This window comes from Prionailurus viverrinus, chromosome D3 (assembly GCF_022837055.1).
Source record: "Prionailurus viverrinus isolate Anna chromosome D3, UM_Priviv_1.0, whole genome shotgun sequence".
In the NCBI taxonomy this organism is placed as follows: domain Eukaryota; kingdom Metazoa; phylum Chordata; class Mammalia; order Carnivora; family Felidae; genus Prionailurus; species Prionailurus viverrinus.
Window position 1 is genome coordinate 22,986,892 of NC_062572.1, and position 26,553 is coordinate 23,013,444.

Consider the following 26,553-nt stretch of genomic DNA (forward strand, 5'->3'; position numbering starts at 1 on the left):
CCAAGCTACCCTCCATTCAACCCCCAAGACAGGCTGAGAGGAGTCAGGGTCGTTGAAAACCAATAATTTATCAAAACGCAGCGTGTGTATGCGGGGCAAGGTGTCGCGACAGACAGGGCAGCAGTGGGCAGGCGCAGAGGGAGGGGATGGTGCCTGGATGGTGGGGTCATCTTGCCGTAGGCTGGCTGTGCCGGCAGGGAGGCTAGACATTCTTGCCGCGCAGGCGCAGCTCGTGGCGCCTCAGGTGGTTGTAGAGCGACTGCACATAGGTGAAGACGCACTTGGGGTCGGGCTTCTTGCCCATGATCATCATGTCCTCCACCTCCACCAGGGGCACGCAGTCCACCAGCATCCTGCAGGAAGGGGGCACGGGGGTACTTGTCAGCGCTGGCCCCGTTTCCTGTGGCTACCTTCTATCCGGAGGTCTTTTCACTGCTTGCAGCCTGTTGGTCTTCCATAAACTCCAGATTCTCGATTGAGTGAAGGGATAAAAGCTTTCTGGGAAGACAGGAAACCCCAGGGCCCACTGACCCAAGCCTAGAAGTATCACCATGGGGAGCTAGGCCTAGCAGGTGTGGGTGGAGATGGGAGGAGAGCCATGCCCCATCCCACTCCGGGCAGGGTCCGGGTCTCTACCCCTAGCCCTGGAGGTTCCTGACTCCAGACCTCACCGGTCTCTCTGGAGGGCCACCTCCTGCATACCCTCAATGGCACACTCCAGCTGGCAAAAGCCTCTGCGTTGGGCCATTGAATCCAGAGGGGCCTTACCAATGGCACATCTTTCTCTGCAGCCAGGACCCGCCCCAGTGACCCTCTGGGCATCTCTCAGATGCCTGGCCTGGTACCTCCTGTAGAGAGGCCTGGGAACCCCTGTCCTTGCCCCAGGGGACAATCCTGCTACAGGAGATAGAAGACAGTGTGTGTGTGTGTGTGTGTGTGTGTAGTTCTTTAACCCTTACCCCCCTCCTTGGGTAGAGCAGGAGAAGCAGATGAGGGTCCCAAGCAATACAGACAGGACACCTACAACACGCTCAAGAGTGGGACCATCCATCTGTCATCCTCCAGAGTTCCAGCCATACTTTACAGAGGGAGACTGAGTCACAGAGCAGAATTCATTTGTTTCAGTTCCCATAGCTTGGTAGGTACAAGGCTCGGCCTCCTGGGGCTTAAGTGCCCCAGCCCTGGGTGTTGACACCTGTCTGGAGCCTCTCTTCCCTACTGAAGAGTCATCTCCCCACTCTGGGGTGAATGGACTGCAGCTACTAAGCAACTGACAGCCCCAGAACTCTAAAGCTAGAGTTTGCTCTCTGGCTCCATTTCCCCTCCTCTCCCAGAGCAAGTCCTCTTCTGCCTTGCCCACTCCCATAAGTCCACGTTAACTGAGTTTCCTTTGGCAGGGAAAGCATACAGGGAAGAACAGCTCCTATCGGTAACACACCAATGGGCCCAGGACTACCTTCCATCTTGTGCCTTCAAGGTCAAACCTGGGACCATGGTAGGACTGGAGCCTACTCCTAGCTCACCTGGACTCCTTCATAAAGAAGCTTGGGAGGCAGAAGACCTCTGTTTCAGTCCACACTGTACCCTTGATCACCTGTGTGTGCTAGATAAAGCCCTGCCCTGTTCTGTGACTCAACTTTCCCATCTTTATAGCAACAAGTTCTCTGCCTCATTTGAGACCTTGGGAGCACTTAGATGAGTGAGGGGGTTTCTGACTCTGTTGCCGATGTGCTATGTGCCATTGGCGTCTTTGCCCCAGACCGGACTTATTTTCCCAGCTATACTATGGTGAAGAAGGCAGCCTCTCTGTGCAGTTTCTTCAAACTGTGGCTATCTCTTCAGGGATCCTGGGCTCCCCAGCGTGGAGCTCCCTCCCACCTCTGGTGTCTTCCCTGGAGACCTTATAAAGCCATTGTTTACACTGGGGCTCACAGCTCAGGGCTTCAGCTGCCCCAGTGACAGGCCAAACAGAGGGCAATTCGAGCAACAGCACGGCTGAGTCACACTTTCCAACTGGATCAGGGCTGGGCTGGGCCCCTTTCCCTCCAGGCCAGTCTGCTGGGCAGCAGCTTGTAAGTCCATATATGACCTGGAGACAAAACCAAACCCATCCTCCTCTCACCTGCACGGCTTATCTATGGGTGGATGTGTACACATGTGGGCTACCCCCCACATGGCTCCAGGCCCTGAGGGGCATCTGAGTACATTCCTAGCTCTGTCCCTGACTCATTTGGGGAATCCCCTCCCTCTGGGCCTTTGACTTTTCTTCTCTCTGAACAATGGGTGGGAAAAGTGATGGGGTAGAGAAAAGAGCCTCTAAGTGGGGAATATGGAGTTCTAGTTTCCAGCAGTCTCTTGACCTAAAACCTCCAAGACTCTGAGCCACCTCTCTCCCTTCTCTGAGCAACTTGTCTGGAATGGACAGTTAGCCCAGGACCTGAATTCCTACTGTAGACATGAGGTAAGGTAACTAGAGAGAAAATGTCATAGCTGATTTGAAGACCCAGAACCCTAACCAGAAACATCTTCCTGTTATACTGGCCCTGCTCTTGAGCTCTCCAAGGAGTGTGGCACCACCAATTCCCCAGTGACCAAACCTGAGGCCTAGTAGGCTTTCTTGAGCCTCCTTCTCCCCCTACCCCCAATCTGAATCCATCAGTCAGCCTCTCCTACTTCTAAGTTGCTCCAGCTATCTAGCACATTCCTTCACCACCCCCATCCCTCATCCAGACATTGTTCTAGAATGCTAACCAGACCCCTTCTCTGTTTGGAAATCTTTTATGACTCCTGTCTTTAGGAGGAAGTTCAAACTCCTGTGGCCCCTTCTCCTCTTCAAGCCCAGACTAAACTTCCTTCCCTTCTGCCCTTCATATGCAGACTAAACTTCCTTCTCTTCTCCCTTCAAACCCAGACTAAACTTCCTTCCCTTCCTGAGTATGTATGCTACGCTCTCCATCTCTCTCGCCCCCAGCCCTGTACATAGACTCACCCTGCTGCCTGGGACTCCCTCTCCCTCCTCTGGCCTGAACTTGTTATTCAGATCCTAGCTTGGTTTGCACTTTTTTCAGATAGCTATCCTGGACCTGTAGGCTGGGTCAGGTACCTCCTCTGGGCTTCCTTCCTGGGCTTCCTCCATCTCAGTCCTGCTCATGTGGGTCATCACTGCCCCATTAAAAGAATGGTCTTGCCTGCTAGGCCCTGAACTACCAGAAGACAGGGCCATGTCTGGCTCCTTCTGGCTCTTCTCGGGGTCCCCTTGCTTCTCCCACCCACCTCCCAGTCTCTCTCTGGGCCCCTCTGAGCAGATTCCAGCATACAGTGCAGGTAGGCGAGGAGGCGTTTCTCACCGTGGGGCCCCTGAGCAGGGGTTAGGACTTTTTGGTTTTTACCAGCCCCTTCTGGACCAGACAGCGGTAGAACTCCTGGATGTACGTGTACACGCACTTCCAGTCAGGCTCTCGAAGCCGCACCATGTCCTCTGTGTCCAGGAGCTGCGGGCAGTCCGCATGGGTCCTGGGGAGGGTAGGGGGCCGGGAAGGGGCAGGGAGGCAGGGCCCAGGAGAGGAGAGGGGGAAGAGGCAGAGAAGAGAAAGGGGAGAACACAGAGACACACACATACACATACACACAGAGACAAGAGTTCAGTTACGTTCTCAGTGCTGCAGTCTGCCAGCCCCCCCCGCATGCCTCTTTCCCATTGTGGATGTGCCGCTCACTACCCATCACTAATGGTGTGCAATGCAGACAGGGGTGGGGGGCCAGACCAGTCACAGGTGCAGAGAACTCTTGGGGAAAGCGGGAATGGGGTGGGGGGCAATGGCGTTGGCACTGAGGTTGGAGAGGAGGGCTGTGCCCCAGGGAGGGGAGGTGAGGGAGGCGTGAAAGGAGGTGGGGGAGGAGGAAGAGGAAGAAATCTGGGGGAACCAGAAAGAGAAAAGGAGAGAAGGAAAGACAGATGGAGGGTGCTGAGGGTGAGGTGAGCAGACGGGGCAACGATTCCAAAGTGGAGGGCTTGCTAATGTCCTATATAAGCCTTTGGCAACACCTATATAGGCTGGACGGGCACGGTGCCCAGGCCAGGAGCCTCCTTTTGGAATCTCCAGCCGGGATCCCGTGGGAGCAGGAAGCTCTGGTGATAGTGGGAGGACAGAGAAAGGGAGAGAGAGAGGGAGTAAGGGGCAGAGGGAGGATGGAGGGGATATGGACAGGGCCACCTGGTGGGCCTTGGCCGGGGCTGGTAGGCGGGCCGGCGGCTCCTTCGTTCCGGCGGGCACCTGGCACACTCAGCAGCAGGTGGGCAGGGTGGAGAGGACAGGGGCTTTCTGGGGAAGGGGGTCTCAGCCGCTGTCTGACAGTGCAGCTGGCCAGCTTCAAGGGGCCTTGGGGCAGCTGGGCCTGGCCCAGATGCCCAGTCCCAGATGCCCAGCTGACACCAGCAGGACTGGGGCCCACACTTACTCAGCAGATGAGAAGGCCACCTCAAAGTTCTGACGCCGGTTCTGTGGGCTGAGCTGCCCATAGTCGAATGCCTCAGGGAAGAAGTTGTGCACCAGGGCACAGAAGGCCATCCCATCACTCCAACTTGAGGAGAAGTTCTGGATATCCACGTGCTACGTATGGGTGGTGGGAGGACTGGTCAGCTTCCCTATGAGTTCTCTGCCCCCAGCATTTGGCATTCCAGGCATAGGGCAACTGGGGTCAGAGAGGCCCTATAGCTTGCCCAAGGCTGCACAGGGGATGGGCAGTGGGAACATGAGCATCCTTTAATTAAGTTTGTCAACTCCCTTGTCTACTACTTACAGTCACAGAGCAACCAGGAGACCCAGCACCACCCAGCTAAGACCATGGTTATGTCTCCTTCACTCCTTTCCTTACTTACAGGAATTTACCAAGCCCCCTCACCTCCACCCCTACCCCCAAGAGCAATGAGGGGGGACTCGGAGGGTGAGGTCTGGCTCTGAACTAGGCCCTCATTAGGCCCTCCCACTTAATCACTTATTCTTGGATCTAGGGTACGTTGTATGTCTTCCTTTGAGCCTGTTTCCTCATCCCAAAAGAGGGCTTCCATCGTCCCTGCCAGGTATGGGGACTATGAAAAGCACAGGGGGTGAGGAGTTCTGTAAGAGGGAGGTGCGGAGCTGCAGGGTGGGGGTTGGGGGTAGGAGAAAGAAGCCGGCTGCCTGGCCTTGTAGAGCTCACCTCATAACCACGTGTCTTTGCTCGGCACCAGTCCAGCAACATCTGCTTGATGCTGTTGGCATTGGGGACCCCAAAGCTGGTGGAACGCTGCACGGCTGCACGGGGTCCACCAGGGCTGCTGCAGGGGCACGTCAGGCAGGTCACAAGGCGTGCTGCCTTGGTGGCCAACCCAGTAGGTTCCAGGCCCCGCCTTCCCTGTCCTTCAGGCCCCTCCCAGCTCTGCTCCCACAGCGCTTTCCCGTTTCTGGCCCCGCCCCATGCACTAATTAGGCCCCGCCCAGCCCTGCCCACTGTCGCTCACCCAGAGGCGCCTTCCTTCTCCAGCTTCTCAATCATGGCCTTGCGCGCCTGGGAGGCTGAGGTCTTGGGCAGGCTCTGCGCCTTCATCAGCTCTTTCTTTTTCTCTGCTTGGCGTTTCTCGAGTGCGGCCAGGCTGCCGGGCCGTGGGCTGGCCTCATCCTCGCGGTCGAAGATACTGGGGAGGATAGGGGGGCGACTGTTAGGCCGCTCCTGAGCCTCAACCCCCAATTGCCAAGGGAAGGGACTTGTCGTACTCCAGACTCTACACTCTGTGGTATATCCACAACCCACAACCGGTCCTCAAGGGAGTCGTCCTTATCACGTCTATTTTACAGGGTAGACTGAGGCTCAAAGGTGAAGAAGGTGGGAGCCACTCTTTTCCTTCAACAGACTTGGCCCTGGGGGCAGTTCTCTGAGAAGGCTCACTGCATGATCAAGTTACAGATGAGTTCAGATTCTGGGCACTAGCAACTAATAATACCTACCAGCATAATCATCATCATCATCATCATCTTATGTCTATCGAGCCTTTCCTATGTGCCATTTTAAATTTCACAAGGAGGGAGGGACCCTTATTTCCACCAAAGATGAGGAAACAGGCCCCTGGCCTCAGGTTTCAGAGGGCATGGAGGGCAGTGCACGAACACAGGTCTTTCTGAGTCAGAGTTCTTGGACGCCTGTGGTTTCCAGTATGAATTCTGCTCCTAACAGCCTTGATACACTCTGTATGATAGAGGTGTACTCCTCCCTCATGGGGCTAAAGTGCAAAGGTGCTCTGTGACATGGGATGTGGTCTGCAGACACTGAGAAGTGGCAGTGCCACCAGGCAGCTCATTGGCAGGCAAGCCTCTCTAAGGGCTCAACGCTATCACTGCCACTAAGAGCTGTGAGACCCTGAGCAAATCTCTGGCCTCCTCAGTGGTGTGGCTGAGGAATAGGTGAGATCATAAGGGGAGCAGGAGTGGTCTGACTCCTACTCTGACTCTCCCTGGCTGTATGCTTATCACCTTAAAGCACCTTGGTCTACCCCTCTGCAGAATGGGTATATAGTGAGGTCCCACGTGGCACTGACTCCTCTGTGGTCTAGGGATGGGTACCTATGCTCACCTGCCCATCTTCTTGGATGATGAAGAGGAGAAAGTCTTGGTTTGCACCATAGTATGGCCACCACCATCTGCAATAAAGGGGAAGAGGAGCAGGGTGAGGGCTTGGGCCTGGACATCAGGAGATGGGGCAGGGGGCTATTGTGGGGGGGATGGTGGTAGCCTCAGGCAGAGAAGAGAAAGTGACTGCTGGACAGAGAGACACACAGATGAAGGTACGGAGAGAGAGCTTGAGGATGAGTCTGAGGAGGTGGGCAGGCAGTCAGGCACAGGGCGACACCAGGCGGCCTTACTCTCCGAGCGCCTCACAAAACTCGACTCCACCGTGGTGGTGCGGGCCGTCCGTGTGCCATCATCTGGAGGGGCAGGGGATGAGAGGAAGAATATGAGCCATGGGGCCAGTGGGGTGGATATATTCCCACCTGGAGCCCTGAGCCTTGCTTGGCCTCTTACTGGAGTGGACGAGCCGCTCAGTCTTGGTGACAGTGCTGACAGCTGAGCCATCGGCTGCCCGCTGACTGTGCCTCGTGGTGGTCTCAGTAGCTGTGTTGCCACGGCCCTCCCCTGGCCGGGCCCGTGCCTCTTGTAGCCGCCGTTCCCGTTCCTTGTCCCGCTGGTCTGGGTGGGGGATGCCCCATGCATGCCCAGAAGGGCCACCCATCACCCACAGAGCACATATGCACGGGCACACAAGATGGGGTGGGGGGGGGCAACTTGTTAGAAATATTGAAGACACAGGGGACAAGGGCCCTCTCTAGGAGTAGCTGAGGGTAAAGGGATAGCTATAACTTGGCAGGGGGTGGGGGAGAGGTGGTGTGTGGCAATGGACTCAGGCAGAAACAAAGGGATATGGAGGAGCTGAACTCAAAGGGGGAGTATTTGGATCCAAGAAGGGAATTTCTATGGGAATGAGTAGCTTCCAGAGTGAATATGCAGATCCAGCGAGGAAGTAGCAGAATTCAGGGAGGGAGAAGCTGAGTGAGGCTAGTAGCTGAGTGGGTCTTTAAATGAGTCTTAGGTGGGAGAAGAGCAGCTAGAAGAAGAAATATCTAGATCCAAGGAAGGAGTAATTGGAGGTACCTGAGAAGTAATTCAATCCGGGGAAAGAGTAGTTGAGAGAGAAGCTGGCAAAAGGGGTGACTGGGCCTAAAGAAGTAGGTAGGCGGGCATAGGAGCCAGGTGGCCATCAATGGGGCTTGGAGGAAGCAGTTAGATTCAGAGAGTATCTAGAGAAGGAAATAAATCTAGAATCCAAGCAAATGAATAGCTGGGTCCATGGAGGAAGTAGCTGGGCTCAGAGAAGGGGAAGCTGGGTAGGGGCAGAGCTACAGTGGTCATCAGTGGAACTCAAGGAGAGAAAAGCAGCTGCTGGGAGGAGTATCTGGATTCAGGGAAGGAGTAGTTGGCAGTATGTGGAGAAGCAATGGGATCCAAGAAGGAGTAGCTAGGAGAGGGAGTACCTGGGTCTGGGAAGGAGAAGAGAAGCTGGTTGGGGACAGTATAACTGGGGTGGTCAGGGGGAGAGATGTAGCTAGGGAAGGGAGAAGCTGGATCCAGGGAGAAGGAGGCAAGGGAACATTTGGGTCTAGAGAAGAAGCTGGGTAGGGCAGGTACTGAACTAGCATGTCCATGAATGGACCCCAGAGTAAAGGGAGCAGCTGGGGAATGGAGCAACTGGATCTAGGGTGGGGCCACAGGCTCTCTACCTCTCTTCTTTTGTCGGAGCTCACGTAGCGCAGCCCGGATGAGCTTCCGCTCCTCAAAGTCTGTAGTCTGATCCAGCTGCAGATAGAACCCCTGTCATTACCCACCTGGTGCCTGCTGGTCCCTGCCCCCTGCCAACCCCTAGTCCACCAGATCTGGCCATACCATCTTGTCCAGGATGCTTTCATCCTCGATGGCCATCAGCTCCTCAGTGTTCAGGGGACTCCGCGTCTCTGGTGCTTGGTCTACCCGGGTCTGCTCAGCACCGTTAGCCACTTCCACTTCTGCAGACGGGGGCTCTGCTGGCTCTGGCTCCATCTGTAGGGTGGGGAGTGGGCATGGACTTTAAGGAGGGGTATGGACAAAACCAACCATGCCCATGCCAATGGTTAGGGGACCAGGCCCTGGGTCTGCTGGCACAGCCTTGGAAATAACTACTAACCAGTCAGACTGCCTGTGCAAAGATGGTCGTCTGGTGTCAGACTCAGAGAAGAGGCACTGACAGCCTTGTTGTAGGGCTTCCCGTGTACGTGGAATTGCATTAATATAATTAACAGTGTCAATAACGGTGATTTTCATTTGGTAGTAAGCATTGTATAAGCACTAGGGATTTTACTGTCCTTATTTAACACAAGGGAAAACTGAGGCTCAGGGTAGCTGCATGACTTGCCCACAGTCCTAGAAGTGTGATGTAGCCTGGGGTCTGAGCTGAGCTTATCTCCTAAACCTGAGTTCTTTCTGCTGCTTCATTCCCAGCCTCCTCCCAAGCAGGCTGTGCTCTGTCCTGGAAGTTCCCAAGGCCTGAGCCCTCCTGGGCCAGTGCCCAGGCAGCACATGCCACACACACATACACACACACACACACACACACACACACACACACACACACACACCCCAAAGGGGCTGGACCAGGGCCCTTGGGCTCCTGACCAGGTGTCTGACTGGGACTGCCCAGAGCCAAATCCTCTCTGAAGCTTGCTCCTGCTCCCTGCTCCATACTGGGAACTACCCTCTAAAGGGCCTGTGGCCCCAACCTAGCACCCTACCCCTCCCAGGACATCTTCTAAGCACTTGCAGACAAGCCCCCAGCCCAACTATCACAGCCCCTCTCCTCCTGGCAGGGCCTCTCAGTCTGCTGTAAGGGTAAGGAGAGCTGAGGTGGCAGCTGCTCTAGGGAGACTCAACCTGACTGGGGCATAGTAGGGGTGGGGGTGGGGACTGGGCCCTGGCCAGGGGCTGCTAGGGCAGCCACCATGCATGCCTCAGGGCCAGGAGCCTGGCACTCTCTTGCCTGAGTGTTAGAGCACTAGCACTCCAGTCCCCTCTGCAGATATGTAAACTGAGGCTCAGAGAAGGTAGTGGCACACCAAAGGTCAGTAAGCAGGGGCAGAACCTGCTCAAAACCACCCCTGTCCCCCCAGCCCATAGGGACTTACGAGACTGGTGCTGCGGGCAGGGCCAGCAGAGGAGCGGCGGCGGGTGCTGAAGGCAGGTGGGTGGGCCACAGGGGTCCCGGCATCCTCAGCCGCCTGGAAGAGGGCCTCGGGGTCGGCAGCAGCCAGGAGCAGCTCACTGGGCTCCAGCTCAGGCTCAAGGTCAGGCACAAGTGGGACCCCCAGGCGCAGGCTCAGCACCTCCACCTGCCTGCCCAGTGCATCCAGCCGCCGGCTCAGTGCTGCTGTCTCCACCCGCAGCTCTTCAGCTGCCCGGGCCACTGGCTCCATGGCCGAGGCAGCTGCCTCAGCTGCCTGGGTCACTGCCGCCCGCCCTGCCTCAGCCACTGCCCGCAGCTCTTCCAACGCCAAGTGCAATCGTTCCTCAAGGGCTGCAGCCAGCTCAGACCCAGGCCCTGGTACCCCCGGCATGGTGATGGCAGAGGCTCTGTGGTGGGATGACGATGGGGACAGTGGTAGGGACAGTTGCCTCTGGCTGGCAGTGTCAGAGTCTTTGCAGCTGGCCTGAGGGCGAAGGCAAGGGCAGTGGGCCTGCTCCGCCCCTGATGGCCTCCCAGCCTCCCAGCCTGCCACCCGCCAGCTGGGGCTGTGGCCCAAATAGAAACCTATTCTGGGCTCCTTGTGGAGGGGGTTGTGGGGGAGGGGTGGCCTGTCCAAGCAGGCAGACGGCCAGGTCTGGTGCTGGCCGTGCAGAGATCACAGACTGGCAACAGAGCAAAGCTGCACAGGTTCTGAAGAATTACCTAGGCCAGGGCCCCATGCCCCACAGATGGGGAAACTGAGGCAGGAAGCAATAAATGGGCCTGCCTGGGCTACCATTTGCATTAGCTGTGAGGATCCAGTCTGCCAGACTCCAAGAGCCTGCACTCCTTTGCCTTCATGCCATGCTGTTTTAGAAATCCTTGAACAAATGGAGGAAATGGAGGCACAGAGCGGCGGGACTTTGAGCAATCTGCTATAACAAGCATCTCGTCCCTGAGATAAATATCCTCTGGCCTGTCTGTGGTGCTTGGATACAACCACAGACTTTGAGCACATTTTAGGTACTTTTCTGCTTTCCCTTGATTCTAGATGGGGAAATTGAGATGCGTTAGTGGTATCACATGCAGGGCTCACTGTTTCACCTCCCACCCACCCCAAGGGCCTCAGCTACCATCCCCTCACTCTCTTGGCAGAGAGCAGTTAAGTCCTGCTCTGTGGGGGTAAGGGTGCTTTCTTCCCCCCACCCTCTCCCTGTTACCCCTGAGAAGGCCCAAAGCTGGCTCTAGCCATCTCACCTCAACCAAAGTCCCATTCAGTCCCTGGTACAGCACAGAGGACATTACCTGGGCAGTCAGGCGGCCCACTGGGGATCCCTTCCCCAGCTGAGCTTCCAGCCAGCTGATCCCAGGCTCAGGAATGAATAATGGAGGGATGCGGCGTATTCAGTTCCCGTGGCACCTGTTAGGCTGCTGCCTCACCTGACTGGCATCCCCTGCCTGTCCCCCCCATCAATGTTTCTGTTCAACCCCCCCTCCCCCAGAGATGTTGACGCAGATGGTAATCACTAATCTCCAATCTCCTAACAGGCTAGGCTGATCTTGGATGAGCAGATCAGCAGCTTTGCTTCTTGGGGCTGAGCTCCAGTATGGAGTAGGAGCAGGGGCACTGGAGCCATCAGAAGAGGGGGCAAGTCCTCACCATCCTCTCTGAGCTTGAATTTTCCCATCTGTTCATTAGGAATCAACCAACCTATTTTGGACTAAAGACCAGAGATCAGCATGTGAGAAGCTTGAGGCCAGTACAGAGTAAGCTTCTGACACACCTAGTGGCTTGGTACACTAGGGTCTGCCTTTAGCTCTGCCACCAACTGGTTCTGGACTGTAGGTAGCCACCTTCTCTCTCTGGGCCTCAATTTCCCCATGTGTTCAGTGGGGGAGGAATGGAGCAGAGGAATCCTGCTAGCCCTACATCCTGAAGCAGTTTATATAAGATTGATGGATGGTGACGCTGGTGGGGTAAGAAGGGGCTCACCTTAATGCCGCAGCCTCCCCGGCTATCAGGGGAGGCATGGCTGAAGCTGGTGACGTGAGTGACGCTACCCAGGCGCGCCAGGGTCCCAGGGCTGCTGATATGGGTGATGGTGCTCTTGCCCCCACTGCTGGTGCTAAGGAGGGTGGGAGGCGCCCGTAGTCCCAGTGTCAGTTCTGGAGGAGGAGAAGGGCCACTGTTAGATCAGCTGGGGTGAGGGCAATGCCAGCCAAGGTTAATGGTGCCCCTTGCTCCCAGCACATCCTTTGGAGACACCCTGAAGCCTGACCACAGCACTCGTTCTATATGCAGAGCTGTCTGCAAATGCTCATCCCCAGCAGTGGGGAGACAGGGGGGAGGCCTACCTGCCCTCTGGTTGCCTGTGGGCAGCAGCACTCGGCCTGTGGATGCCTGGCCACGGCCATCCTTGATCTCGATGGTGAATGTGGTCTTCATACTGGCCCCTGGCTCGGCAGTGCCGACAGGCACAGGAAGCAGGGCACTGGGCTCCTCTGAGCGGGCCACAGGCCCCCCTGCTCTGTTTTCAAGGGGCCTGGCAGCCAAGCCCCGCCTCCCGGGGCCCTCCTCCCGGGGGCAGCTCTGAAGCTGGGCCAGGGGCCTGGCTGTTCCTCGTGGCTCCTTGCTGAGTCGGGAGGAGGTGTCGCTGGGGCCCCGTGAGGAGGAGCTGTTGGAAGAGGAGGCAGGAGTAGTGCTGATGTGGGAGGGGCCCAGGAGTCTTGTGGGGGTCGAGGGACCCAGGACCAACCGGGGTGGACCCTCCTGAAGCCCAGCAGCCATAGGAGAATCAGATGTGAACTTGCGCACACGATCCCGCACGGAGCCAGCCCGCTGGAATGAGGAAGGTCCACTGGCAAGAGTGGTGGGCTCTAGAAGGGACAGGAGGGTTATCAGTGACTGGGTGGGACAGGGACTGCCCCAAGTCTGCAATAGTGGGAACAGGTAGTACCTCGGTTCTGGGCTGGCTGGCAGGGACTGAGCATGGACAGGGAGCATTGGCAGGGACGGGGTCCAGCCAGGTCTGGCAGTTTGGAGAGATGGCCAGGTGGGGAAAGACAGAGGAGAGTGGATATGGAAGTTCCGCCTCTCATAAGTCTCTCCTCCACACCTCCTCAGCTTCCCAACCCCTTCCTGTATTCCAGCCTCCCCGTCCCATGTTGCACTTCCCATAGCTCCTGGCCTCCCCACTCAGCTGTATCTCTCTTATAGGCTCCTCCTTCTTCTCCTGCACTGACCCTAGGATGACTTGGACACTCCTGGGGGCTTGGGCTAGGCTTAGGCTGGAGGAAGGGTGCCCAGATCCTTCCTGCTGATGGGGATACAGGACCCCCCCCCCCCCCCCCCCCCCCCACCGTCCAGCACTGCCCATGGCCTCAGCTGGGAGATGGGCGCACTCCCTTATTGGGGAAAAGAATGTGCCTGAGGCCCGTTGCCTTTCAAGGCTGCAGGGAGGCCTCTGGCCATGGGATGGGGGTTGGGGAGGGCCAGGCTGGGGGTGGGGACACTTCAGGGCAGTGGGAGGAGTGTTAGGGACTGCTTCCTCTTGAGGAAGCTGAAGCTGTCTAGGCATTAGAGCCCATTTTCCAGACAGGGAAGGGGAGGCCTATAGCTACCCCTATGGGGACCCTCACCTGCTCTCTTTGTGTCGGAGGGACCTTTGGTGGGGCCTTGGACAGCTGGGGGCTCTGTGGGGCCAGGCAGGAGCTGCAGGGGAGACATAGCATGGGCAGGGCCTGACTCCCAAACTGAGGAGCTCACCTGCTTGGCATCCCTGTCCCTCATCCAGACTCACCTTGTTGACCACCTGCCTCTCAGTGCTGGGGGTGGCTGGCAGCTCCTGGGGCTCAGGGCTGGTGGCCCTGGGTGGGCTGGAGGGTGACTCGGGGCTGCCCACAGCCTCAGCAGCAGGACACCGGGCCTCAGAAGGCTCTAGTGGAGGCTCAGGAGAAGCAGTGGTAGGTGAACTGACGGGTGAGGCAGGTAAGCTGGGTGTGCCCCCAGGTGGGGCCTGCACCAGGAGTGTCACTGTGGTCACATCTCGGCTGGTGCCCTGGGGGGTTGGGGTTGGCTCTGGGATCTCTGCCTGCTGCTTCTGTTTCTCTCGCTCTGGCACCTGTGGGAGACCCACAGGATGCAGTCAAGGCTCCCCAGGCTGGCAGGTGCCCAGGGCAGGGCATGCAAAGCAGAGGGGTTAGGCATAGCTTCCTGTGGGCACACCTGCACATGCAGGGGCACTGGCACACCATGGGAGGCCTCTGATACTCACTTCCTAACCTCCTGGCACTGCCTGGTCAAGCGTGGTTCAAAGAGGACTAGATACTATGCCAGGGGTTGGGGATGACAGGAGACCTCCTGGGGACTCCCAACCTTAACAGATCCCTGGAGCAGAGGCCTCTGACCCCTGATCCTGGCCTGGTTAATCAGAGTGTGTGTGTGTGTGGGGGCAGCTTGGGGCGGGGTGGCGGGGAGGGGGAGTCCTTCAAGAACTGGGACCAGCGGCCTCTGCTGGCCACTGAAGGAACCTCCATGGCCCGACCTCTCACCCATACTCCCTGGAGAACAGTGCTCCACAGAGTCAGCTGGGGTGTGATATGTAGAGTCAAGCTAAGGATGTGGGCTGTCTGGAGGGAGAAGGACAGCCTCAGGCTAGGTTTAAGCTAGGGAGGTCAGGTTCAGATCTGCATTTCAGGGAGATTGCACTGGCTACTGAGTGGAGGCTGGATGGCCATGATGGGGTGAAATGTAGTTATGGAAGCAGGCAGGCCAGCAAGTTGGTAAGGGAGACACACTCAGGAGCTGTGTAGACAGTCTGGCTTTGAGGGGAAGATACAAAGTCTGGATTGGGGGACATGTGGCCAGAGGTTATCCAAGAGACTAGGCAGAGGTGTGAGATAGTGTCCCCCAAACACCTCCCCACCCCATGAGGTACCAGTCTAGCAAAGACAAGTAGGTGCTCTGTGCTGCTAGTATCTGTGGGTACAGGACACTGGGCTACCCGCCCACCTTGCTCACATTCCTTACCTCACACCGTTCCAGCCTGTGTGCTGCCCGCCCCTTGCTCTCTTCTCTTGAGCCACTGTTGGGACGCCCGCTGCACAACCTCCCAGCCAACGTGGCAGCTGGAAGGGAAGGAAAACATGTCAGGTGAGTGGCCAGCAGGTGCTGTGGGTGGCATGCAGCAGTACACAGGGTAGGGCCAGGGCAGGGCACATACCCTCAATCTCCTGGGCCCTTATGCGGCGGATGGCAGCTCGGATCAGCTTGCGTTCCTCATACTCACCAGCACCTCGCAGCTATGGGTGAGAAACAGGCTGCAGGTGCTGGACTGTGGAGTCCAGGTCTTCCCCTGCCCTGCCACATCCCCTGCCCTGGGCCTCACCAGTGCAGTCAGCTCTTCCACGTCATTCATGGACTCCAGCCGCCCTGCCAGCCGCGCCAGAGCAGCTTGCTGCTCCGCTTCCTGCTGCTGAGAGCTGCAGGGACATCATGACTATAACTCCTACTGCCATAGCCAAGTCATGGAGGATGTGGGCTGAGGGTAGGGGCAGGACAGGGTACACAGAGGAGCAGGTAGCTAAGCACACCCTCTGGCTACATGCTGGCACATGCATGCCCATGTACGTGAGCACTAATACCACAGGCTCAGACATGTTATCTACGTGGGTGTGTCCAGGACTCCATGACTGGTGAGTGGTCCATGCCCATAAACATCCCTGTATATTCCATATGCCTGCCTATACTGCCATTTGCACACCCACATGGGCAGCGGACACACCTGTGCTCATGCCTGCCTGCACAACACAAGCCGAGCCCTGGCACATACTCCTCCCACCTGCATGACCATCCCTCCCTGGCCACTCACTGCAGCCAGTTCTCCTTGTTGTCCTGCCGCTCAGCACGGAAGCGCTTGGATGCCAGGGCCTCCTCCTCACGCTGCAGCTCCTGCCGCTGCAACTCCCGGATGGCTGAGCGGATGCGCCGCCGCTCTGCCAGATCCGCTGTGACCTCCAACTGTGGGGCAGGCGGGGGTGAGGGGCAAATCATTTTGGCTGCCAGGGGCGGAGGGCGGGCACCAACTGCCCACAGCTTGGCCTGGGCCACAATGAGTGGTCTGTCTCCACTCTCTCTGCCACATGTCTGTCACGAGCCTGCCCTCCCACCCATGCAGGGTCTCAGGGAGACCTGGCTTATGGAACCAGAGCTCTTGGACAGCCTACTGTGCACTATGGTTCACAGAGTGGGCAGCCAGCAACTGCCCATCTGTGCCAGGTGCCAAGCCAGGCACTCCTTCTTGAGACTCAACTCCTGTCACTCAGAGTCCTTCATCAAATTCCCAAGGGCCAGGGAGTATTGCAGGAAGAAGGAGGCTACCCTACAGGGCCCCAACAGTGTCCCTGGGAAAGGAAGGGTGATTAGGGCAGATGGAGTCCACCCTGTGAGCAAGGAAGACTCCCATGTTCTAGTCCCAAAGCACTATAGTCTTGCTGGGGGTGGCAGCCTCATCCACACTGGACTGATGGGAAAACTGAGGCAGGGCAGGTGCTCAGGAGTCCTATTTTATTGCTTGGCTGGGGGCTATTTTTTCCTGCCTGTACTGGCCCAGCGCTATCCACCGTCAAAGGGGCCAAGGCCCAGAGTAGGAAGGTCAGTCCCTCAGATAATAGAGCTGCATTAGAGTCTACCCAGGGCCCTAGAGAGGGCAATGAGGGACAGGTGCTCCCACCAGCTTCTTAGCCCCTTAATTCCTGGGAAATTGGAGATGGTTGGTTTAACCACTCTCAGGAAAGGGCACCTTTTCTGGGCAGAGTCAGTCAATTCTGTTGCCTCCCCTACACTGCTACCACCCACCTCCCCAGCCCTATCTCAAGAGAGAGAGGACTGGCACAGGGACCCCAGGAAGATAATAGCTGAGATAAATCCCCGGTATGGGCCTGAGCCAAATAGGAGCAAGTATAGGCAAAGTGATTTCCTCTGTCCCCACTCCCCAAATCATTCAGGGGGAGGGTCCAGGAATCCTCTACTTCCTTTCTTTATAGCTCCTCCCCCATCATTCCTTCCTGTTCCCTGGTGGGGGTCCAAGTTACAACAGGGTGCATGGGCTGGCCCAACTCTGCCATCACTTGTCCCAGTCTGAAAAGAGTAGGGAGAGCCCCGGGGGACAGATCCCTCCATGGTTCCTTCAGGCTCCACATTGCTGAAGAGCTATGGGAGGGTCCCTGAGGCTCAGGCCAGAACCCCCAGCTTGCTCCAGCTTCAGTCCAGTCCTGGCTGGGTGGTCAGGAGTATGTCCTTAACCTCTCTGTGTCTTGTTTTTCTCATTTGCCAAATGGAATTGGCAATTTTCTCATTTGCCAATCTCCCACCTCAGGGCAGTGGATGGGGATGGGGGCAGTGACTTGGTGTCCCCCCTTCATAGCTGTACATGCAGTAAACATCACCCCCTCCTTGGTTCCAGCCACTCAGAAGGAGAGAGAGGCAAGGGCAAAAGAGTACAAGATACGAGATATCAGTAACATTGAGAACCTATCTAACAGGTCCTGTGCTGAGTCCACAGTTTGTCCTAATCTCACAGAAATCCTAGGTACCTTATTACTCCCATTTGACAGGTGAAGAAACTGTGGCTCAGTGGGGAGAAGTCATTTGCTAAAGGCCAAATGACCCGAGCCAGGATTTGAACCCAGGTTTCTCGGACTCCAGAGTCTGCCTTGGGTTGAAGATAGCTCTGTTGCTGGGGTGTGTCTGCCATGGTGGGTACCTCAAGGACCTTGGCATACTATGTTAGGAACCCTCTCTAGTCTAGACTAGAGATAGACCAGAGGGTAGAGACAGAGACAGACAGAGGGTAAAGAGGCTAAGAGATAAAATGACTAGCCCTTTGTCTCCTGGGTACCCCTTCCCAATGCCCTGGGTTCCAGAGACTGGGTTCTTATCTCTGAAAACAGCCTGATGTGGAAACTTGGCTACCTCTGTAATCCCTAGGAGCCTCACTATCCCCATCTGGAAAGAAGTCCCTGGTCCCTGTCTGATACTCTCCCCAAGTGGGTGGGATGGGGCTGGGGGAAGGACAACCTCATTCCACTGATCATTCCCCAGCATGACCTTTCCTCTTTGGGCCTGAAAGCAAAGGCCTGCCCACAGTAACCCTGCTGTGCATCCTATATTCCCTACCCTCTCGGGCCCCACCGTTGTGTGTGGAGGGGGCTGTGGGAGGGAGGGAAGGAAGTACAAAGCGCCATTGTCCACCAGAGGGAAGGGGAAGGGGATAGGGCGGTTTCTGAAACTGCCCAGTGAAATTCTCCCGGGAGGAAAGAGGGCACTTCCTCCTCCTGGGGGGGGGGGGGGGGGGCGGGTCTCCGGGCCTTTCTGCCCTCGCCGTTTGGGAGTGGGGGGTGGGGTCTGACCCGCTCTGGGTCTCCCTGGGCCTCGGTCTCCTCACTAGCACAATACAGGAGACTTTCCAGGCATTCGCTCAGTCCCATGGGGGACGGGCCGGCAGTGGAGCGAGGCCTCGCCAGGGGGCGCTGAAGGTCCGAAGGCTCCGGAACCGCCCGCCCTCCCAGGCAGGGCACGGCCCACGCCTCTCCCGGGGAGCCCAGCACTAGGCGCCCAGTCGAGAGCCAGACAGGAAGCCCCCCGCCACCGCCTGCTTTAATGTCTCTCGTTGCGGAGAAGAAATCGAAGTTCACAGAACTTAAGCAGCTTCCCTAGGTCACCCAGCTAGGGAGCGTCGGAGCCTGAACTTGAACCCGGGACTGAGGAGGAGGGCGTCCGGTATGTGGCGGAGGGGCACGCAGCGTGCCTGTCCCCAAGTGCCCCCATCCCGCGCAGGCACCCCCGCTTCGTCCACAGGAATGTGCGGGAGCGTAGGCCGGAAGCGGCTGCCCGGGTCCCCAATCGGCCCGAAGCTGGGGCGCCGGCCAGCTTTCCCTTATAAGGCCCGACCCCGCGGGGAGGGGCCCGGCTTGGGACGCCGCCGTTCTTGCCACGAGGCCGGCGGGAACCAGGCCGGAGCTCTGGGCGGGACCCTCGGCAATGCCCGGGCGAAGTAATGGCGGGGCGCCGGCCGTGGAGGAGCCGGTCTGGGGGTGCGAAAGACTTTGGGCGGTTTTGCCGCCCCCGGACGAGGGGCAGCGAGTGGTTTAGTCCTTTCCCAGGGAGGGGGCGGGGCTGGGCCGATTACAGCTACCGCTCTGGCTTCTCTGAAAACCCAGCACCCAAACTCTGCATGGGGTTAGGGAGTGGCGACTGGAGAACCCTGAGCCTCCTAGAGATGGAGATGCGCGGGGACCTGGCTTTCTTTCTGGAACGCTCTGCGTCTACTACCCCCATCTGACTTCCTGACCTGAGTGGTGGGAACCCCTGGGAAACCAATCCACCACACAGCTGGCTGTGGCGATGGCAGACACCCAGAGAGTCTAAGGTGCTGGTCTGACTGCCTTGGGTAGGTTATGGCAGCACTGGACACTGTCGAGTGACCCCTGCGTCCGGAAGAATGGTATGGGGGTGGGTAGGTCACTTGCTTTCTCTTAGGAAAGGTACATCTTTAATCCCACTCCCCCTCCACTGTCCACCCTCACAAGGGTCAAGGGCGGAGCTGGGAGGGTGGGCGCAGAGCTCTGGCCCCTCCAGTGCTGCAGCTCCCTGCCTTTGATCGTGGGTACATGTCTGCCCTCTTTTGTTGCCCTAAAGCCTTTCTGTGCATGGCAACGGGGGAGGGGGGAGGCTATGGTTAGATAGGGCCTCAAGAAAGTGAGGAAAGAGTGGGCCCATCCTTCTTCCACCCTAAGATCTGGGCCCATGCCTCATTCCATCCCCATGCCAACTCTAGGACCTACATATATGTTTGCACACATCTCCAGCTCCCATTTTACAGGTAAAGAAACTGAGGCTCAGAAAAAAATGACAGACTAGAAGTGACAGAGCTTATAAGGGCCCCCAAAGCCTGTCTCTTTTTATGGGCTCTTCTGACGTTGACTTACCCAAGATATGGTCCCCCATGGCCCTCTTTGGGGTTTGTTTGGATCCTGGCACTCTATCTTCCTAGCAGGGTGCCCTAAGGGAGGTTATTTCACCTCTCTGAGCCACAGTGTCCTCTTGGCTTTTGGAGCTGCTGTGACCATTCTGTGAGATGGTCTAGCACCCAGCCTGACCCCTACTGTGCCCTGGCATTTTTAATCATTGCTGCTACTATTATCATTGGGCCAGCCTCCAGGGGTGGACACTGCCTAGGCTGTTGCTTGGGAGAGAAAATCTAGCCTCCCCACACCTGTGGTTACACATGGGCGAGTCCTCAGCAGTTACTGTTTAAACAGGTGGTAGCAGTGGGGGGACTGGGAGGGACCAGGCCTCAGCACCTGGCACAGACAGGCACATGCTACTGGGTCCTCTGCATCAGCCATGCATAACAGGTTTAGCCCTGTTCCCCTGAGCCCTCATCCTCACCCCTCCTCCCTCCCCTCCTCTTGTCAGCTGAGAGGTAGCCTGGACAGGCCCTGCCTCTGACCTGGCTTGCCTGTTATCACAGCAGGGATGATCCGGCCACTTACCAGCTTCCGCAGGGCTCCTTCGTCCAGCCCAGCTAAGGCCTCATCTGCCATCATGATGGCTCCTAGCTCTGTCCGTCCCCTCCTGGTGAGATCCCTGGTGCCTGTGGCACCTGACACCAGCTCAAGGAATCTGCAGGGGACAGACATGAATCAGGCCTGCTGGGACCTCTAGAAACCACAGGCACTTGGGCCCTGTGCCTCAGTTTCTCTAACCCATGATAATCTGTTGGTGTCCCATTCTTGCTACCTGTGGCTGCTGGCTGGGGTTGCTCTCTGCCCTAGGGTGGTATGTTGAAAAACTTAAACCAAGTGTGGGAGTCCCTGGTTCCAGCACAGCGAACTCAATGCCAGCCTGCTGTGTGGCCTAAACTGGGCCCTCACCCTGTCTTAAGCATCAGAGAGCTTAGAGGATTGAGAAGGTCCACCACAGCGGTGCTCACCACCAGGGGGTGCCTGCTAGACTCATTTCCTGCCCCACCCACCCATCCCCAGGGCCTGCCCAGCCCCCACTCGGACCAAAAGCTCAGTCTCTGTGGGCTGAGCCCATATCCAAATCCTTGCTACCACTTGCCCTCCTTACCCCAGGTGATTTAATCCATCGGAGGTAACCTCCTGTCTTCCAGTTCTTGAGGGCAGCCCTCTATACACACTCCTCTTTTCTCCTCCCCTTCCTGCCCTCCCCCTGATGCCAGTTACCCAGACCTCATGAAGCCAGGTGTCCAGGCAACCGGCTCCTCCTGCCAATTTACACACTTAGAATCGAATTCCCCAGCTAGAATGGCCTACAGAACCTGACACGTCCAGCCTCTGGATAAGCAAACTGAGGATTGGAGAGGGCGGGGATTTGTCACAAGGGGAAAGTAAGATTCCAAAGACCCAAAGAGCAGGAACGGATTTAATAAAAATCTTGGCCACTTCTGGCTTCTGAAGCCCCCTTCCAAAGTGCCCCTAGGGGCTTTTTTTGCTCCATCATTGCATCAAAATGGCCCCCTAAATCCTGGCCCAACCTCCTAGTGCAGTTCCTTCCTTCTTCCTGCAGCCCTCATGTCTATGGAATTTGAGGGCCCACAGCCTGACACACCATAGGTGCTTAGTTAATGTATGGTGACTGAAATGGCCCCAGGATTGCCACCCCCCCCTCAATGATTCATCTCTCAGTCATGCCTTCCCCCTCCCCAGAACAGTCACTTGTCGAGTCACCCCATCCGGTAAAGGGGTCTGAGGGGGGGCTCCTAATTCATACAGTTGGGGTTCTTCAGACCCTGCCAGTTCAAGTCTCTGCTTGCTTGTCCCATCCCCTTAGGCGTGGGTGGGTGTCAACCACCCATCCATCTTTCATCTGGGGGGGGGGGGGTCCTTGCCTCTAATCTACCTACTTTGGGGTAACCCCAAGGGTGTCACTCAGCAATCACCAGACTTAGGTTCCATGGACACTGAATTCCCCCATGTCTACTGAAGGGCAGGGGTCGCTAATGCATAATCTAGGACGCCCAGGAAGTCCTTAGGGACTGCCGCTGCTGCGGGACAGGGCTCCCTGTCATACAAATAGTCTGGGGTCTCCGGGGATTGAGAGAAGCCTCAGAGTAATGTGGGACCTTCCCCAAGGCGTGTGCCCCCATAGTCTAGGGTCCCTGGGGGTTGTGGAGCCTCCTGGAGGTCCGTGATATCCTTTCCCGCAGTCTAGAACCTTATCTCATGGCTTAGAGCCCCCGTGGATGGGTGGGAGCTTCCACGTCTGGGAGTCCCAGAACCCTAGTTCAGATATCCGGGTTCCACCCCCAGGACCCGTCGAGGGTCCTGGTGCCGCCCAGAGGCCTGCACACCCACCTCTCAGTCCGGCCCACCCGTCCGGCGCGGGCTCAGGTTAGGTCACTCGGGATCCGACAGATAGACTAGGAACGGTCAGGCGGAAGGCGCCGCGACCGGGATCCCAGTCCCCCTCAGCAACCGTCCCCGAGATTCTGCAAGCGCCGCCCGTCCAGCCGCGCCAGCGGCCCTGCCAGCCCTGCCCCGAGCCGTCACGGCAGCCAATCCTTGGGAGGGTCCCGCCCATCCTCGTGCCCCATTGGGGAAATTCAATTTGACGACCACGCCCCTGTAGCAGGCCCCGCCCCTCGAGGGCAGGACTGTAGGGGCTTGTAGTCTTGGGGCCACTGCCGCCGGGGCCTTGGCTGGTTGGGCGGTAGTCGGCAGGAGGACGCAGCTTTGCACTAAAGTCGGGGAGGGCGCCGAAAGCCGGGGTAAGTGGCTCGGGATCGTCCGTCTGAAGATTCGCGGAATCTTCAGAACTGCCCCTCTCCGCCATCCTCTTTGTTCGTGAGACCCTGTCCCTTCCCCCGACTCCGCCCCCTTCTCGCGTTAGCTTTTGGGCTTGGCTGCCGCCCAGGCTGCTTTTGGGACACCTGGTCCCGGCCACCTCAGAGCAGGGACTGTGACCGGCAGCACCTCGACCCTATGTTGGTGCATCACAAAGAACATCTTAGGTGGAGCAGGATCAATCACAGGAACTTTTCCCCAGTCGATACACCTTTGAACGGACGTTTCATTCATCTGTCATGCTTTTCCCTCCCCAGCCCCCTGAGGGTGCGCTTCTGGTTGCGCTAGTCCTAAATGGGGAATACAGAGTCCATGGTCTCATTCAACAAATGGGGGAAATTGAGGCCCAGACAGAGACAACATGCCCAACACCTGGAATCAGCCAGAGGACCCAAGAGCTTAGACCCACTGGGGAAAGCCACTTCGTGTCGTGCTGGAGGCCCAGGGCCCTCCCACAGATCCACAGATCCAGGGTCATTGGACCCTGCCTGTTTAAGGAACCCGGGAGGTGGGGTCTGGAGTCCTGTATGTCAAATAAAAACAATACCAACACATTTATTTTGCACTTGCCATGTACCAGGCATATAATCCCTATAACGACTGTTTTGAGCCCAACTGTTAATGCCCCATTTTACAGTTGAGGACGACAGCTGATAGGTAGTGGAACTGTGTGATTCATACCAACACCTTTTAAGTCCAGAATCTGCTTTTACCCATTGTGAGGTGGGGTTGTGGGGGAGTGGTTTCAGCGTACTGTCCCAGCAGAGCCCCACAGCCCTGCTGTCCAGATCCTCTGGGACCACCCATCCCACCTCACCCCCATCTAGAGAGACTCCCAGACTCTTAAAAAGTGTCATCTTCTTTGATCCCCACATCTTGAGAGGTGGTTCCACTTTCCACATGGGAAGACCAAAACATAGAGAGGGAAGAGACTTGTGAAGGTCATACGGGAGGAGGAGCAAACAGAGCCCAATCAAGGCTAAGTTGATTCTACTTCAAACCTGGGGTGCCCCTTGGAACAGCCCGTTAGGGTGGGGCACACCTAGGCTAGCTGGGATTCTCAGGGCCTGCCTGAGAATGTGGCTGTCTGCTCCAATGAATGGCTTGCTTCGAGCTAGTCCCGCCCCTCACCCCTCGCCCCTTCCTGCAGGCTGGGAGGAACCACACAGTTGAGTGTGCTCCCACCTACTTAATCTGTCACGCGTGCTCACCAGGTGTTTGCAGTAAGGAAGAGATGCTTGGGTCCTTCCCTGCCGTCAAGCCCTCAGGGCTGGGGTCCTCTTCCAGACCTACCTGCCTGATTCTTCCTTCCTCCCTGTAAAGGGGGGGGGGGGGGGGATAGTGGTGGTGGTGAAACAAAGATCAAAGGGTAGCCGCATGCAGTGCTGGAGAAGCTTTCAGCCACAGTTTAGGAAGGAGTAAACAACCCATGAGGAGGGCCTGGCATTATCTGAGTACCTGCTGCATGTCAAACACAGGGTTTGCCCTATTGCAAGTTGAGCACTGTGCAAGACAAGTATTACCTGGATTTTACAGAGAAGGAAGCTTAGGGAGGTGAAGGCACCTTGGGCTGGTAATAGCACTCAAATGAGTGGAATTCTGCCTCATGCCTAAGGCCCTTTCCTCCATCTTGCTGCCTCTAGGATGGGGGAAATCCTGGAAGACTTCTTGGAGGAAGTGATGTGCAAACCGATCCTTGAGGAAGGATGCATAGAAATTCATCACCCAGAGAAGAGGGGGAAAGGCATTGTGGTAGGGGAATAGTGTGAGTAAAGGACAGGAGGTTTGTAAGTAGGAAAAGGAGGAGAGATGGGTTGTGGATGGAGCAAGAAATGGAGATAAGGGTCATTCCATCTGTGAAGGGCCCTGAATGCCAGGTGAACAGAGTGAACATATCTTGTAGACACTGGGGAGGCCTGGGCCTCATTCTATCCATCTGAAAAAGGATGGGATTGGACTGGCCTGCTTCTGGTCCTCCCGAGCAAGGGGCTATAATAGAAAGGGTCCAGATCCCTCCAGATCTAATCCTGGACTGGCAGAGCAGAGAGTGGCTGGAGCAGCTCAGGGGCCAAGGGTAATATTTTGCTCTAGTGCTTGAGTCTGAGAATAAATGTTTTACCAAGCCAGCAGTGCCAGATCCCTGAATTACCCTGGCTTCCTCTCCGCACCCCGCCACCCCCCCCCCCCCCCCCCCATCCAGGGTCCTGCAAAAACAGCCAAGGCCTGGGATCAGGAGGCAAGAAAGGTGATGGGTCTTAGCCCTGACTCTGCCCCAGGCAAAGATTTGGTCCTCTCAGAGCCTTGATTTTCTTATCTGCACAATGTAGGAATTATGGCCTGAGCTCCCTAAGTTCTCTCCCCCCAGACTAGACAACATAAAATACCAGGACTTTCAGGGAGACCCCACCTTGGGATACGTTCACAAGTACCTGTGAGGCCAGCCAAGGCCAGAACCTTGGGTCTATGAGGGCATCCGGGGGGCTGCTGGTTACAGGGAGGGATGTAGGGTTAGGCATGGGTTGGGGTTGGGCCTGCTGGTGGGGTCTCACAGCCTAGTCAGAGTGGGGGAGACACAGTATCTGGACCCTAAAAGCTATACAAAATGAAGCCCTCACTTGCTGTTTGGCATGCTGCGGGGATGGGGAAGGGCAACCTGGTGAAGGGAACAGCATGAACAAAGGAAGGGAGGTAAGACTGTGAGGATTTTGTTGGGGAAAAGTCAAGCAGGTGAAGCTGGAGCATGAGGTCCTTGAGGACAACTGGTCCTTACTGAGGTTGGCAGGATCCAAGGGCTGTGACCTTCCTCCTCATGGGCAGAACTGGAGGCCCCCATGATCATGGCCAGCAGCCCCAGGAGTAGGACTGGGGACCTGTTTGGCAAACCAGTTTGACAAGGCTGTCTCCTCTATGATGTCATCCAGCTGCTGTGTTCTCTGAGCGACAGTGCCAGATAAACTTCTGGGCTTGGAGTAGAAGGGGGCCTGGCCTTAAGTGCTGAGGGATGGGAAAGGAATGACTCTTCCTTGGAAACTTGGAGGCAAGTGGGCTCTGGGAAGGAGAAGGAGGCCTGAGATGCCCACTGTGCAGTGATGAACCCCAGGAACTCAGCCTCATGGAAAAAGGAGAGGATTCTGGATGGGCTGGCCTGGACCTCTTGTGATTTCTGGGAGTTCCCTGATGCCTGACATCCATCTAGGTTCATGACAGGGGCTCCATGGGTTGGAGCATGGCTCTAGATCACCCTTATAATACATGAGAGGCTATTTTGTTATTACCAAGACCCTCACAGCTTGAGCCCTGTGAGGTAGGACCATCATTATACAGAAGAGGAGACAGGCTCAGTGAGGCCAAGCCTTGCTAGCACTTCATGCAGGATTTGAACCCAGAATCTTTATTCTTAACCATAGTACCCTGCTTTTTGCCATTTGGGATCTGTACCTGCCCACATGGGCCCTTATCCTATTTCTTAACTATTCAGCATAGCTGCTGCATCTTGGCATCACAGAATCCTAGATGCCTGCGTTATGATCCAAATAGATAATCTGAGTCCCAGAGAGGACAAGGAACAGGCTTCAGGTCACATAGCAATTTGGATGTGGAGCCACTCTGCACCCCAGATCCCCAGCATCCCAAATCTCTTATTTCCCCCTTGGCTTGGCACGCCCAAGCATGAAATAACAATAGCTGGCACATATTGAGTGCCTATTATGTGCCATTCACTCATTTAATCATCATCACCACCCTGTGCAGTAGGTGCTAAGATTATATCCATTTGATAGATAAAGAAACTGAAGCTCAGAGAGGGAAGGTCACTTGTCCAAGTTGACACAGCATGTTGGTGGCAGGGCTGGGATTTGAACCCAGCTGTGTGTCCCTTTCTCCTTGATGGACCCAATAGATCTC

The 26,553-nt window shown here is 56.7% G+C and overlaps 1 protein-coding gene and 1 long non-coding RNA gene across 13 annotated transcripts in view; one reads left to right on the plus strand and one right to left on the minus strand.

The window, feature by feature from the left end:
• Positions 1-49: 49 nt before the first annotated feature.
• Positions 50-25,480, minus strand: SMTN (smoothelin). 10 transcript variants are annotated; one of them, XM_047827562.1, is made up of 21 exons: positions 25,421-25,480; positions 23,862-23,965; positions 20,335-20,464; positions 15,651-15,799; positions 15,168-15,261; positions 15,003-15,081; positions 14,810-14,907; positions 13,581-13,901; positions 13,420-13,492; positions 12,738-12,830; positions 12,136-12,657; positions 11,774-11,946; positions 8,472-8,624; positions 8,309-8,384; positions 7,056-7,220; positions 6,896-6,958; positions 6,607-6,673; positions 5,501-5,674; positions 5,200-5,317; positions 4,459-4,610; positions 50-353 (listed from the first exon to the last, which is right to left on the minus strand). In XM_047827562.1, exons 3-21 carry the CDS (start codon positions 20,386-20,388, stop codon positions 203-205), a joined length of 2,775 nt encoding a protein of 924 aa, XP_047683518.1. In that variant the 5' UTR covers positions 20,389-20,464; positions 23,862-23,965; positions 25,421-25,480; the 3' UTR covers positions 50-202. The 10 variants fall into 10 exon arrangements, with proteins under 10 accessions (XP_047683518.1, XP_047683521.1, XP_047683517.1 ...); XM_047827566.1 differs by lacking the exons at positions 23,862-23,965; positions 25,421-25,480 and adding exons at positions 3,348-3,513; positions 22,162-22,298 and having other exon boundaries at positions 210-498; positions 12,738-12,809; XM_047827563.1 differs by lacking the exons at positions 23,862-23,965; positions 25,421-25,480 and adding exons at positions 3,348-3,513; positions 22,162-22,298 and having other exon boundaries at positions 210-498.
• LOC125149033 (uncharacterized) overlaps positions 22,325-26,553 on the plus strand; it is a 74,423-nt gene continuing 70,194 nt past the window's right edge. For all 3 annotated transcript variants that reach the window (XR_007145786.1, XR_007145785.1, XR_007145784.1), the window contains exon 1: positions 22,325-22,574. This is a non-coding gene — a long non-coding RNA (uncharacterized LOC125149033). The remainder of the gene's footprint in view (positions 22,575-26,553) is intronic.